General features: G+C 60.5%; 1 protein-coding gene across 1 annotated transcript in view; it reads left to right on the top strand.

Annotated features, from left to right (window-relative positions):
- The first annotated feature begins 4659 nt into the window (after positions 1-4659).
- Positions 4660-12702, top strand: part of PADI1 (peptidyl arginine deiminase 1) — a 43538-nt gene continuing 35495 nt past the window's right edge. Inside the window, exon 1 of the mRNA XM_052658619.1 lies at positions 4660-4751. Coding sequence (XP_052514579.1) covers positions 4660-4751 — 92 coding nt within the window. The remainder of the gene's footprint in view (positions 4752-12702) is intronic.

The raw sequence follows: 12702 nt of genomic DNA, 5'->3' as shown, positions 1-12702 counted from the left end.
TGGGTGATCTGAGGTCGGAAGAGTCCTTGAGATCCCCAAGGTCTCATTTTCAGATTTCTGCTCCAGTGCCATTTCCTCAGAGCGGCCTTCCCTGATCACACTGCTCCCGGCAGCACCCGTCCGCTCTGCCTGGGGCCCTCTGCTGTGCGTTCTCGCCTCCTCCCAACACCCCAGCCTCCGGCCCCCGTTTACTCCTGCAGCTGCTCTCTGTGCCCTGAGGACCGGGGCTCGGCCGGTCTTTCTCAATGATGAGTAATGCCTGGCACATGTTAAGTGCCCCTCAAAACTGTCGAAGAGCAGGGAAAATGAGGTCCTGGGTGTGAGCTCCGCCCCCAGACCTCTTTCCCGCCTCAGCTTCCCTGGGCTGTTCCGGGGACATCCTGGAGCCGTGCTGTTGTTCCAAGGTCGCCCAGCGGTCCCCAGGCCTCCTCCCCTGCCAGGCGTGTGTGAGGCGAGCCCAGCTGTGTCCTGCTGGCCAGAGGGCGGGGGGTCCTGATGTCCTTCGGCTCTCCCACCGCCCCTCCTCCCAAATCTGACCAGTCATGCCTGAAATCCCAAGCTCAAACAGACCACAGCCTGGGTGTGCACCTTTTGTGGGCTGTGGGCAGGGCAGGGGCCTGGGCGGGTCTTCGTATCTTACGTGTTCTGAGAACTAGAGGAAGGGGGTGGGCAGGGAGGCCAAGAGCAGGAAACGCTCCTTATTTTTTCGCCAAAAGAGACTTTATTTGTTTTTTTCAAAAGTAAAAATATTTGCTCACAGAATCTGTGCAAACACAGTGCACAAGCATGAGGAAGAGGGTGGGAAGGACACGCATTCTGCCTCCCCAGGGCCTGGTCTACAGGACGAGTCTATCTGCAGTCAGAAGGCCTGGGCTCAGGTCCCAAACTGACCACTTTCCAGCTGCAGATCTGGAGGGGGCTTTAACTTCTCGGTGCCTCAGTTTATTCACCCGTAAAATGGGGACATTCGTGCTCGTCTCAGCCTCTCTGCCCCCTCTCTGCTATTTCCTCTTACCTTCCTCCAGCTCTGAGAACATGTCTGTTTAGGACATGGTGACCTGATCTTCCCCTGTGCTGCCTACCACCCGTAAAAGGCACATCCTGCACACCTAGGCTGTGGTCTGAACTTGGGATCCAGGCTTCATCAGAACCTGTCACCTAGTATTACTGTGAGGATTAGATAAGTGGACCCATGGAAGGGCCAGAACAGTGCCTGGCGCGTGGCGGCAGCTGTGGATGCACTGGCGGGCATTTTGCCGTCGGCTGACATCGTCCGTGTTCCCACCACCCACTGCTGGCACTGGGTCAACACCATTGTTACCGTCACCTTCGCAGGCAGCTCCTTATGCTCCAACCTGCCTTCCTCCTTCTCACCCCTCTGTCCACTCACCAACCCACCCACCCATCCACCCATCCATCCATTCACCCACCCATCCATCCATCCACCCACCCACCCACCCATCCATCCTTTCACCCACCCAGCCACCCAGCCACCCATCCATCCATTCACCCACCCATACATCCATCCACCCACCCATCCACCCATCCATCCAATCACCCATCCATCCATCCCCTCATCCATCCACCCACCCACCCACCCGCCCATCCATTCACCTGCCCACCCATCCATCCACCCACCCATCCATCCATTCACCCACCCATACATCCATTCACCCACCCGCCCATCCATCCACCTCCCCACCCACCCACCCGCCCATCCATCCACCCACCCACCCATCCATCCACCCACCCATCCATCCAATCACCCATCCATCCATTCACCCACCTGCCCATCCATCCACCCATCCATCCACCCATCCGCCCATCTATCCCCCCATCCATCCACCCACCCACCCACCCATCCATCCACCCACCCACCCACCCATCCATCCACCCACCCACCCATCCATCCATCCACCCACCCACCCACCCGCCCATCCATCCACCCATCCGCCCATCCATCCCCCCCCGCCACCCGCCCACCCATCCACCCACCCAGCCATCCTTCTCTAATGAGAATATCCCCACATACTCTTCAGGAACCCGCTTTTCACGCTCCACACTGCATTACCGATAAAATGGCTCAGGTCTTGGTTGATGCGGAGGAGTGAAGGTGAGGGAAACAACACCATCACGTACCCCTCAAGCGCTGCTTTGCCAGGTTCCGTTCCTGTGGGGGCAAACCCAGACTCTGCCTGAGAGCCTGTGGGTGGGATGAACTTCGCAGATCCAGAGCATCTGCAATAGGTATGAGGTCTTCCTGGTGGTCCAGGGGTTAAGCCTCTGCACTCCCAAGCGGGGGGCATGGGTTCGATCCCTGGTCAGGAAACTAGATTCTGCATGCCACCGCTAAGACCCGGCACACGGCGACTAAGACTCAGTGCAGCAAAAAGAAGAGGGGAACATCTGCAATCAGGCATGCCGGCCGCAAGCCAGGCCATTCCAGGAAGCCCTTGGAGATCAAATAAACGTTTATGCCGTTCCTGTGATCCCCTTCTCCCTAATCAGGCTGCTGTTTCTGGAGGCGGGGACTGTGTCCCCCTCCTTCCCCATCAGCACGGCAGCTCCTGGGACAAGGCGTTTCTCCTCTCTCTGTCTCTCTTGGCTTCTCATCCTCCCACCCTGGACCTGTGGATGTGGGATGTTCACTCTGCGCAGTGACTTCCTGGAGTGAGAGGACCTGTGGCTTTGAAGGGTGAACCTGTAATTCCTGGGGCAGCTTCCTCCTTTTCAGTGCCCCTGCCCCCGCCCATGCCCAGCACGGAGGAAGCGTGTCCTCTGCCCAGCACGGAGGAAGCGTGTCCTCTGAAACTAGTTGTCCCCACTCAGGACTCTAACGGATGCCTCGTGTCTGGCAGACCCAACCCTGAATGGCTGATCCCCCGGCCCAACCTGCCCACCCCTTCTCCATCTCTCTGACAGCAGCTCTAGCCACCTAGTTACTGGGACGCAAACCACCCCATTTACCCCTGACCCCTCTCCTTCTCTCACATCACCTCCAACCCGTCAGCAAACCTCAGCTCCATCTTCCAAATGCATTCAAGATTCAGCCGCTTCTCACCACCTTCAGAGTTACCGCCAGGACCAAGCCATCACCAGCTCCTGCCTGGGTAACGCAGAAGAGCATCGCTACACTGCTTGCCGTCTCCCACACCTTACTTACGCACCTTTACTTGTCTGAGGATATAAATGGCACCAGAGCAGGGATGGTGGTCTGTTTTGTTCACAGTTCGCCGCCATCGCCTAAAGGGGCGCCTAGGTGCTCCATAGATGTTTGTCAAGCGAACAAATGAAATTCCACCAACACTGAGAACAGGTGGAGGCCAGTGCTTGCTGGAGTGGCAAGGAGGGGATTTTCAGAAACACGTAACCCAGCCCACTGCTCTGAGCCCCTTTCCAAGTGTCCTCCCCCACAGGCTGGCCGACCTGGGGTGGCTCCCGCCGTCTCTGGAGTCGGGGGCAAAGGCGTCAGCCCTGGGGATGGCGTGGTGTGTTGAGTCAGTGGGTCTGGCCATGGCTCTGGTGCTGACGAGTGGTGTGATTGGCAGCCGCGGTTCTCTTCCTGTGAAATGAGGAGACCAGTCATAGCTGCCAGCATTTCCTCTAGTGGATACTAGGCCCTGGGCACTGCGTGAACCCTCCTACACTTAGCTCAGGTAATGCCCACATCAGTCCAATGGAGCAGGTACCAGGCTACAATCATCATCCTACATGTGGAGAAATGGAGCCTTAAAGACGTTGGCGAACCTGCCAAGGTCATAGGTTGTTAAGTGGCAGAGCTGGGATTTGAACCCGGACAGCCTGATCGCTCTGTGCTTTTATGCACTGATTCCTTAACGTCTGATTGACCAGGGATGTATTAATAGGTCTTCTGTTACCCCAGAGTTATTAACTGGAGATGTTTCAGTATTTACCCACGTAACAAATCACTGGCCACAGGCCCTGAAGTGAACTGCAGAGTTAGTCCCTCAGTCGTGTCCGACTCTTCGTGACCCCGTGGACTGTAGCCTGCCAGGCTCCTCTGCGCGTGGGATTTTCCAGGAAAGAATACTGGAGTGGGTTGCCCTTTCCTTCTCCAGGGGGTCTTCCTAACCCAGGGACTGAACCTGGGTCTCCTTCACGGCAGGTGGATTCTTTACCATCGGCGCCACGAGGGAAGCCCACGGGCAACAGTTTCTGCAAGAACCCCTGGTCAGTGAAGTGCTCGCCTATGAGACGACATCTGCAGGCCGCTCAGGCAGGGCCCTCGGAAACGGCTGCCATCACCGCGTCCTGGCTGCGTGGACTCAGTTGCCGAGAGTCTGAGGATGGAAGCTAAGCTGGAGCAGGGGGCAGGGGCTGGGGGCGGGGGGGCTTGTCTTCTGCTGGCAGCCGAGCTCTGCTCCGCCGGGGGCCTCAGCTGAAGCCTCCCTTCCCCATTCCCCAGGGAGGCTTTTGGTACCTCCTCCCTGAGCCTCTTGGATTGACAGGCCAAGAGGGATGGCATGGGGCCAGGAGGTGGGGACCAGGCTCGGGCAGGCTCTTCAGGTCACAGGATGAAATTAAAAGGGAGGAGGAAAGCGCCAGCCTGTCAGAACTCACGCCCCTTCCTGGCAACGAGGTGCCTGGGAGCGGAGCCGGGGAGCAGGGTGCACAGCGGTTGGACGCCAGTGGGTCGAGATGGCCCAGCAGAGAGCCGTGCGGCTGTCCCCAAAGAAGCCCAGCTACGCCGTGTGTGCTGTGGGGGTCGAGACACACCTGGACGTTCACAGGTGAGAGCCGAGGGGCGCCCACCTGGCTGGCAGAGGGCTGGGCGGGGCTGGGCACCTGCAGCAGCGGGTGGCCCCCGGAGGCCGAATCAGGCACTGTGGAGGATGCTGGCGCGGGGCCGTTGTGAAGGCAGAGCCGGTGGAGTTGCTGTAGCACCCAGAGAGGGAGAGGCTGCAGGTCCCTGCTGGGGCCCCGGCTCCGGCACGGGTCCCGTCTCTGGCCTCGAGCCCTTGGGCGAGGGTTCCAGCTCTGAGCCCTGGGGCCGCGCGCTGGGGTCTGGGTTCTGCGTTCTGACATCCCAGCGGAACACGGGCAGAGCGTCAGAACGAATTGTTGCTGATTCTGCCCTCCGTTTCTTGCCGACAGCCCCTCTCTCTGAGGCGGAGGGGCGGCGTGTGGCAGCTTGGTGGTTGGAGGCCAGCCAGGACCACTGGGATGAGGAGGGACGAGCTGGGGAAGGAGTGAGCGTGCTGGCAAAGAAAGAGGGCTGAGAGCAGGCCCGGGGTGTCTGTTCCTGTCTGCGCATAAAGGGAGGCGCCCAGAGGAGCCTGGCGCTTGTGTCTGCAAGAGGGTGATGGGGATGAGGCTGGGGGCAGGGCCCAGGACCCAGCCCAGTGTGTTTCCCCGCTTAGCCGCGGGGGAGCTGGACTTGGGGGCCTCCGGGGGCCTCTCAGCTCTGACACAACTCTAGTCCTGCTAGACCAGATGCGCCCAGAGCCCCGTCGGCGGGGAGGGCACAGTCAAGGCGAGGAGGGTCTGCCTCCCAGAGCAGGTGGGAGCTGGGGTCTGGTACAAGCTGGGATCTGAGCCGGCCCAGCTTCACCTGGCCTCAGGGGGCCCCCCGCCCCCAGGGCCCCTTCTGCCGCCTCTGCCCTGGCTCTGGGGCGGGGACCTCGGGGGCGCGGGGAGCCAGGTGCCCCAGGGGCCAGGCCTCAGCTCCCAGTTGTCCTGGGGGCCCTGGCCTGGGGCAGTTCTCTTGCATCTGGGCAGCCAGCGAAGACCCCGTTTTCTCCTGTCCTCTAAACACAGTGTTGCCAGACTCAGCAAATGAAAATGCAGGACACCCAGTTTACATTTCAGGTTAAAAAATAACTTTTTTTAGTGTATTGCGTGGGACATACTTGTATTTTTAAAAGTAACTGACATTCAGATTTAGCTCGTACTTTATCTGGCGACTATGCTTTACCATCAAGAGTGGGGACAGGGTCTCTAGTGAGCCCCGTCTTCCTATTCCACCCCTGCTCTTCTCCCAGGGGATGGCTGCTTCTAGAAGGGAACTGCAGAACCTCAGGCCCTTCTGAGAAGCCTCTGACTGGGAGCCAGGAGATGGGAGTCTGCTTCTGCTTCTGCCACTGACCTGCTGTCTGGCGTGTGCCAAGCCGCAGGCCCTCTCTGGGCCCCGGCAGGGTGAGCTGAGTCCCCTGTTCAGTTCAGGCTGGTGGTAAAGCACCCACACTTGGCTTGGACAGACTCGGGGTCTCCTTCTAGCTCCGTTGGTGGCTGGGGGGCCCTAGCAAGCTGCCATGCTTCTCTGAGCCTGTTTCCTCACTTGACAAATGGGGGAGCAAGATCACTGATGGTAATGAGTTGAGGGTGCGCGTGTGCTCAGCCGGGTCCTTCTCTTGGCCACCCCGTGGACCGTAGCCTGCCAGGCTCCTCTGTCCATGAGGCTTCCCAGGCAAGAACACTGGAGCGGGTTGCCATTTGCTGCTCCAGGGGATCTTCCCGACCCAGGGATGGAATCCTGGTCTCCTGTATCTCCCGTATTGGCAGAGGGATTCTGCACCACTGTGCCACCTGGGAAATGCCGATAGTGGGTTGGGGGAGGGCAATAAACGTGAGCCTGCCTGTGTGGGGCCCTTGCCCTGTGGGAGGGGCCGTGCCACAGCTCTGACAGCTCTCTGGGGCCGCTTTCCTCCCATCATGTCTCAGAGGGTGGAGGAGCAGAAGGCAGATGGGCTGTGTGGTGGGTACGCGGGGCAATGCGCCTGGAAACCTCCTTTGGGGTCACCAAGCCCCTTGGCATCCCCAGGGAGGGCTGCAGCCCCACCGCGGGCGCAGGGAAGCTGCCTGGTGGTCCGACTCTGCGCGCAGGGGCTGCTGTGGGGTCCTGGTGAGCAGCGTGGGGGACCCGCGCCCGAGGTCCTTCAGGAGCCCTCACCCTGGATGCTGATGGGGACTAGCGTCACAGCCGCGAGGGGCTCTGGGAAACAGAAGTTAGTTCTGCGACAAGTTGTTTCCAAAGTAGACCTTGAGAAGAACTTCTGGCCTCTGAGGTCTCTGATAGGTGGGACCCGGCGAGGTGGAGTCGTCGAGACGGGTGGAGGGAGGGGCGTGGCTCGTCCCCCTCGGAAGGTTTGAAGAGGCGCCTGGGACTTCCTGGCGGTCCAACGGTTAAGGCTGCCAGCACCGGGGCTGTGGGCTTGATCCCTGGTCCAGGAACGAATATCCCACACGTGGCCAAGAAGAACGGGAGCAGGGGGTCCTGAAGCCCACTCCGGGGCCCTGGCTGGCTAGAGGAAGGGGCTGTACTTGGTGAACTCGAGGCTCTCCCACCCCAGCTGAGGTTGAGCTAGGGGCCTCTGATTGGCCTTGCTGGGAGAAGGGGGACGCCCCCCAGAGAGGGGAGTGCCAGTCACCTGGGCTGAGGTCCTGCCCTCCGGAGCTGCTGGGGATGGGCGTGTGGGAGTGATGTCACGGGAAGCGATTAACACCCCCGTGTGTGCTCCAGACTGGTTATTTGGGGAAACACCTGTTTTGGGAGAACAGTGTGTCCTGGGGTGCCCCAGGCTGAGGAGCCCTAGAAATACCGTGTGCTACAGACCCTGCTCTCTCAACCTGGCGGGCTGGCGACCCCCTGCGTCTGGCCAGACAGCCCGGACCGTCTCTGTTTTCCCTGCCTGGAGGCGGTCCCCGGAGGACTTCTGCCAAAAAGCAGGACGTGGCGTCGGGAATGCATTAGTGATCCCGGCCGGTATTCCGTGTCTGCCCAGAATCAGAGCCCCGGGCTGGAGACCACGCAAACATTTGTCCCTGGGGATGGAGGGGAAGGCTGGCCCGGTGAGGCTGGGATGGTCTCCTGGAGCTTTTTCTAAGCCTCCCCCAGCCCCGCACAAGCCTCAAACCCAGATAGACTCTTAGACCCGAGATGGCTGGAATTCCAAGAGCCCGGGCGCGGGGGGTGGGGAGGGTCTCTTCAGGGCCTCTCAGGTGAGCGGGAGAAAAGATCCAAACCGCTTCTTTCTCTGGGGTTCCCTGCTTTTCAAGAACCCGACATGCCTAAACGGAGTTGTAAAACTTGTGGTCTGTGTATTTCTGATGTTTATACTGAGTAAATTAATGCTTTTAACTTGTGCAGAAGTACTGTGAAGCGTAATTGTGCTCCTCGTGGGGTGATTACAGGCCTGGTGCCCAACACTAGCTCATGATGACCGACAGGCTCCCGGTGCCGGGCGGGGGCCCGGGTTTAAGCTCCAGGGAGAAACCCCCCTCCTCCTCGTTCCCTCCTGTGACTGTACCATTTCTTTCCGGGAAGTGAGGCTAGCGTTCAGATTGGAGCGTTCTTGGAAGGTATGAGGTCGGGGTTCTCTGCAAGGTCCTGGGAGCCAGCAGCGGCCACACCCAATCTGGATCCGAAATGATGGACAGTGACTTCTTGAAATGTGCAATCCTGGCTTCAGAGAGGGCACCGGCGGTCAGCCAGCCCCGGAGTCTCCGGATGCCCCGGCCTCCTGGCCCCGCGCCGCCCCCTGTCCTGAGACAGAGCTTGTCAGTCTCTCTTTCCTCCCCACAGCCGCTGCCCGGTGCCACCCTCGCCCCGCTTCTCCTCCCCGCCATTTGGTCTCGGAACCTCCCCCGTGCCTGACCGGCTTCTCTTCCGCCTCCTGCTCCCACCTCTTCCAACCCCACCTCCCTCTCCTCCCCCCGCAGCTCCCAGCTTCCTCTCTCCCTGGGCGGGCAGGGTCTGGCGGTGGACCCTGAGAAAAGACTGAAGAGGAGGGAAGGGCGGTGGTGGCTCACCCCCGATGGAGGTGCCTCCTCGGCCCCCAGACGCTTCCCCTGTGATGTGTGGTCCTCCGCTTTGCTTGGTCCAGAGACGCTTTCTTTCGCTTTGCTGTGGGTTCTAAGCAGGACCTCCGCCAAGTGGTCCTGATGCTCAAAGGTGTGTGGGGTGTAGGGTGTGGGGCCGGAAGGGACTGGCAAGGCCACACCCAGCCGAGGACCTCAGCCCCCGGGGAGCCCAGGAGGGGCCTCAGCTGTGGGCTGCGGGTGGTGGTGGGGATCCCAAACGCCACCACCGGGGTGAGGGAGCTGGGGCCTGCTGGAGCCTGGCAGGGGCAGACCAAAGCTGAGTCTGCAGTGCACCCGGGCCCAGAGCAGAGAACCCCGCCACCCTGCGTCTGAGCCCAAGGCCGCCTGAAGCCCTGCCAAGCGCTTCTCCAACGCACACTCCCAACCATGTGCAGGACCCCTCGGCTCCCACCTGGGTCTCCATCACTTTGCTGGGAGCGTGGGCAAAGGGAAGGTTAGGAATTCCTCAGGAAGAGCCTGCTGAGGCTGTGGTCTGCGCCAGGCTGACAGGCATCGGGGGGAGGAGGCTGGGGCTTCCGGACACAGACGAGGGAGGAGGCTGGACCCCACGCTGACTGGGCCTCGAGGAGGAGGTCCCATTGATGCAGCTGCTTGGTGACCGCTGAGCGCAGGAGGGCTGATGACCCGTCGCGGTCCTGCGGGCTGTGTGACCTTGGGCTAGTCACCCAGCCTCTCTGTGCCTGTGTCCTCCCATGCTAGAAGGGGTGACGTTGCCTGTGAATTTGGCCCCCTTTCCACAGATGAGCAGCGGCATGGTCTGAGGAGCACAGCCGTGTGCTAGAAGGGGTGACATTGCCTGTGAGTTTGGCCCCCTTTCCACAGATGAGCAGCGGCATGGTCTGAGGAGCACAGCCGTGCAGTCCCTCTGGAGCAGAAGGGGAGACAGTCTGAGCGGAGAGGAGTGAGCCGCGATTCTGACTTTCCATTCAGGGCTCGTCTCTGAGATGTCCTTGCCCCCAGCCCCTGTTTGCCTCTCCTGGGATGAAAGCTGCCCCCCGCCATCTCCAGCCTCCATCCCTGGGCCGGCAGGGGTTCCAGAGGAGGAGGGCCCGGCCCAGGCCCTCTGTGGAGGCTCCCTGGGTGCAGCCTTAGCTGGGCAATGCCAGGGCGTCAGGTCTCTCTGGAAAGGAAAGAAAGGGGCATGACGCAGCTGCCCCTGGGGTGGTTCTGCACGCAGGGGGCAATCCCAGCCTGTGATGGGGCATCCGCCAGCCTCATCACCCCCCCCAGCTGTGTCAGCCACAGCCAGCACCTGGGCAGGCCCATAGAGAAAGCCACATAGGGCTCTGAGCCGTCTGTGCCCTTTACCCCGCTGCGGTCCCTTAGACGTTTTGAGACAGCTGCTCCTTGTCCAGCTCTGTGCTGTGCTGAGGCACCTGGAGACGAGACAACCTATGCCCACCCCCGAGGGCCTCCCACCTAAGTCTGGGGGCTAAGAGAGCCTTCAGGATGTGGACGCTCACTGCTGAATCGCTCTCCTGGTTTCTGGCCAGGCCCGAGAGTGAAGGGGGAGCCAGGATCCTCTTCCCTAGGTCTGCCTGCTGCCCAGGCCCCTGGCGAGAGTGTCACGTGACGCGGACGGCACTCTCTCAGTCAAGTCTCACAGCGAGCTTACGCGGTGACGACTCCTGAGATCCCCGTTTTGCGGACAAAGACGGAGACACAGAGAGGCCGAGAGGCTTGCGCAGAGTCACACAGCCCGCTCATTGCTGGGGAATCCTCTGTGTGGTTGGGTTTCCGCGGGGGTGGTGGGCGCAGGGCAGAGGATGAGCTTTGGGGTCAGACCTGAGTGAAGGCAAATCTCAGGCCCCGCCCCATGTGTGGCCTCCCTGTGACTTTCCTGTCACCTGTAAAATGAGAAGCCTGGTCACCGCCCTGCTCAGCAGGCAGGGGCCTCAGGGATGGAATCAGAGCAGCGCGAAAGCACGTTGGAGACCGTGCTGTGCCTGCCCTGGGCGGGTCCCGTGAGGGCGGGCTAGGGTGATTCATCTCTGCTTTCCTGTGCCCAGGTGGCCCCTGCCACAGCGGGTGCTCAGGAAATCTGTGTTGAGGCGGAGCGGCCCTCGTGAGCTCCTGAGGGAGTTGTGTCCTTTAGGGCTGGCCGCCTCCGGGGACTGTTGGCCATAGCAGATCTCGGCCCCCAGCAGAAGGACCCCCAGAGCTGGCCGCGCCGGACAGGACTTGTCAGGTCAACTCCAGGACACCTGGAGGGCGGCCCTTCCCGGGCAGGCATGTGGCTGATCAGGTGTGAAGGGGAAGCCACAGGCTTGGCCAGTCTGCTCTGCCCAAGGGCTGCCTACCAGCCTGCTCCTCAGCCTTTCCATCCGGTCGCATTAGTCCCCTTCCGTCCCGGCCTCTCTCCAGCACAGTGTCTTGCTCAAGCCTCCAACACACCCTGGTTCTCTGCCGCCAGCCCATACCCTTTCCCCCAGCTGGAGGCTGGGTCAGCACCAGTCTGCCCTGCCCGCCCAGACCGTCGGCTGGGCAGAGGGGCCCCCTGACCCCCAGGATCATCCCCAGGTGCTGGTGTGGTCCAAGCATGGGGTGGACAACATGGGAGAGGCCCCATGACTGCCCTGTCTCTCCCCTCCCCAGGGAGCAGGTGGTCAGTTTCCGAGTAGCTGAGATGAAGTGTGGCCTGTGGCACCCCAGTAGGAGGAAGCTTCTGGGTGCAGGTTGCAGCCGAGCAAAAGGAAAGACTTCCTAATTTCTTTCCCTGAGCTGTCAAAGCACCAAACTGTGGAGGTAGTGAGCTCCCTGTCACAGGAAATGTTCAAGCACAGAGTTCTGCAGTGGGCAGGGAGCTGGCCAGGATGACCTCTGGGACCATTCTCTCACCCAAGGCCTGTAAAGATACTCCAGAGTCTCATTGTTTTAAGGGTAGAAAGGGGCTGGAAAGTCATACCATCCTACTGGTTGGCACGGACTTCACCCCTGCAAAGTTGGGGTGTGTGGAGGGGGTGGAGGGCACGTGGTCTTCCTGCCTTAGAGCCCCACATCCTGCCAGCTCCCAGGGGATCCTATAAAATAGCTTGTGTGGCAAGGTTTCAGGGCTTCCCTTTTCGCTTCCCACATCTCCTCTGGCTATCTCCTTCCTCCAGTCCCCACCAGGAACACGCTAAGGGCACGCACACGCCTTTTAATGTTGGCCGGGACAGTGCAGGAGAGAAGGCAAGCCTGCTACCCCTTCCATTCTCTGCCAGCTGTGTGGCCCTAGGAAGGGTACTCAGCCTCGCTGAAAAGATTTCCTCCACTGCTAAACGAGGACAGCCACACGTACCTAAGAGGGTTGCTATATAGTGTAGATAAGATCACAGGTGTCAGAACCTGACAACGTGCCGAGCACACAGGGTGTGCGTGATCAGTCATGTCTGACTCTTCACCCCCATGGACTGTAGCCCGACAGTCTCCTCCAACCCTGGGATTTTCTGGGCAAGAATATTGTAGTTAGTTGCCATTTCCTCCTCCAGGGGATCCTCCTGACCCAGGGATCAAGCCCATGCCTCTCGCACCTCCTGCATTGGCAGGAGGGTTCTTTACCACTGCTCCACCTGGGAAGCCCCCTGGCACATACTACGTGCTTGAAAATGCCACCCTGGTATTGCCCTACCCAGTATCACCCGTGGAGCGTGCTGTCCTCATGCCTGACCAGGCGGGTGGGCATGCACGCAGTTAAAGCGAGTGAGCCGGGTGGGAATGACTGTTGCTCTGACTCCCTTCCCCATCCTCTGTGCCTCCCTTGTGAGATCCTCTAAGAGCTGACTCCATGCTCCTCGCAGCCGCTTGATTAACCTGGTGAACCCGGCCCTGCTCTGAGCCGGGGCCCAGGGTGAGGATGAGTCAGGGCGCTGTTCTGGGTGA

The sequence above is a fragment of the Budorcas taxicolor genome, chromosome 2 (assembly GCF_023091745.1).
Source record: "Budorcas taxicolor isolate Tak-1 chromosome 2, Takin1.1, whole genome shotgun sequence".
NCBI lineage: Eukaryota > Metazoa > Chordata > Mammalia > Artiodactyla > Bovidae > Budorcas > Budorcas taxicolor.
The sequence above is the reverse complement of the archived record's forward strand: the minus strand, read 5'-3'. Positions and strand labels throughout refer to the sequence as shown.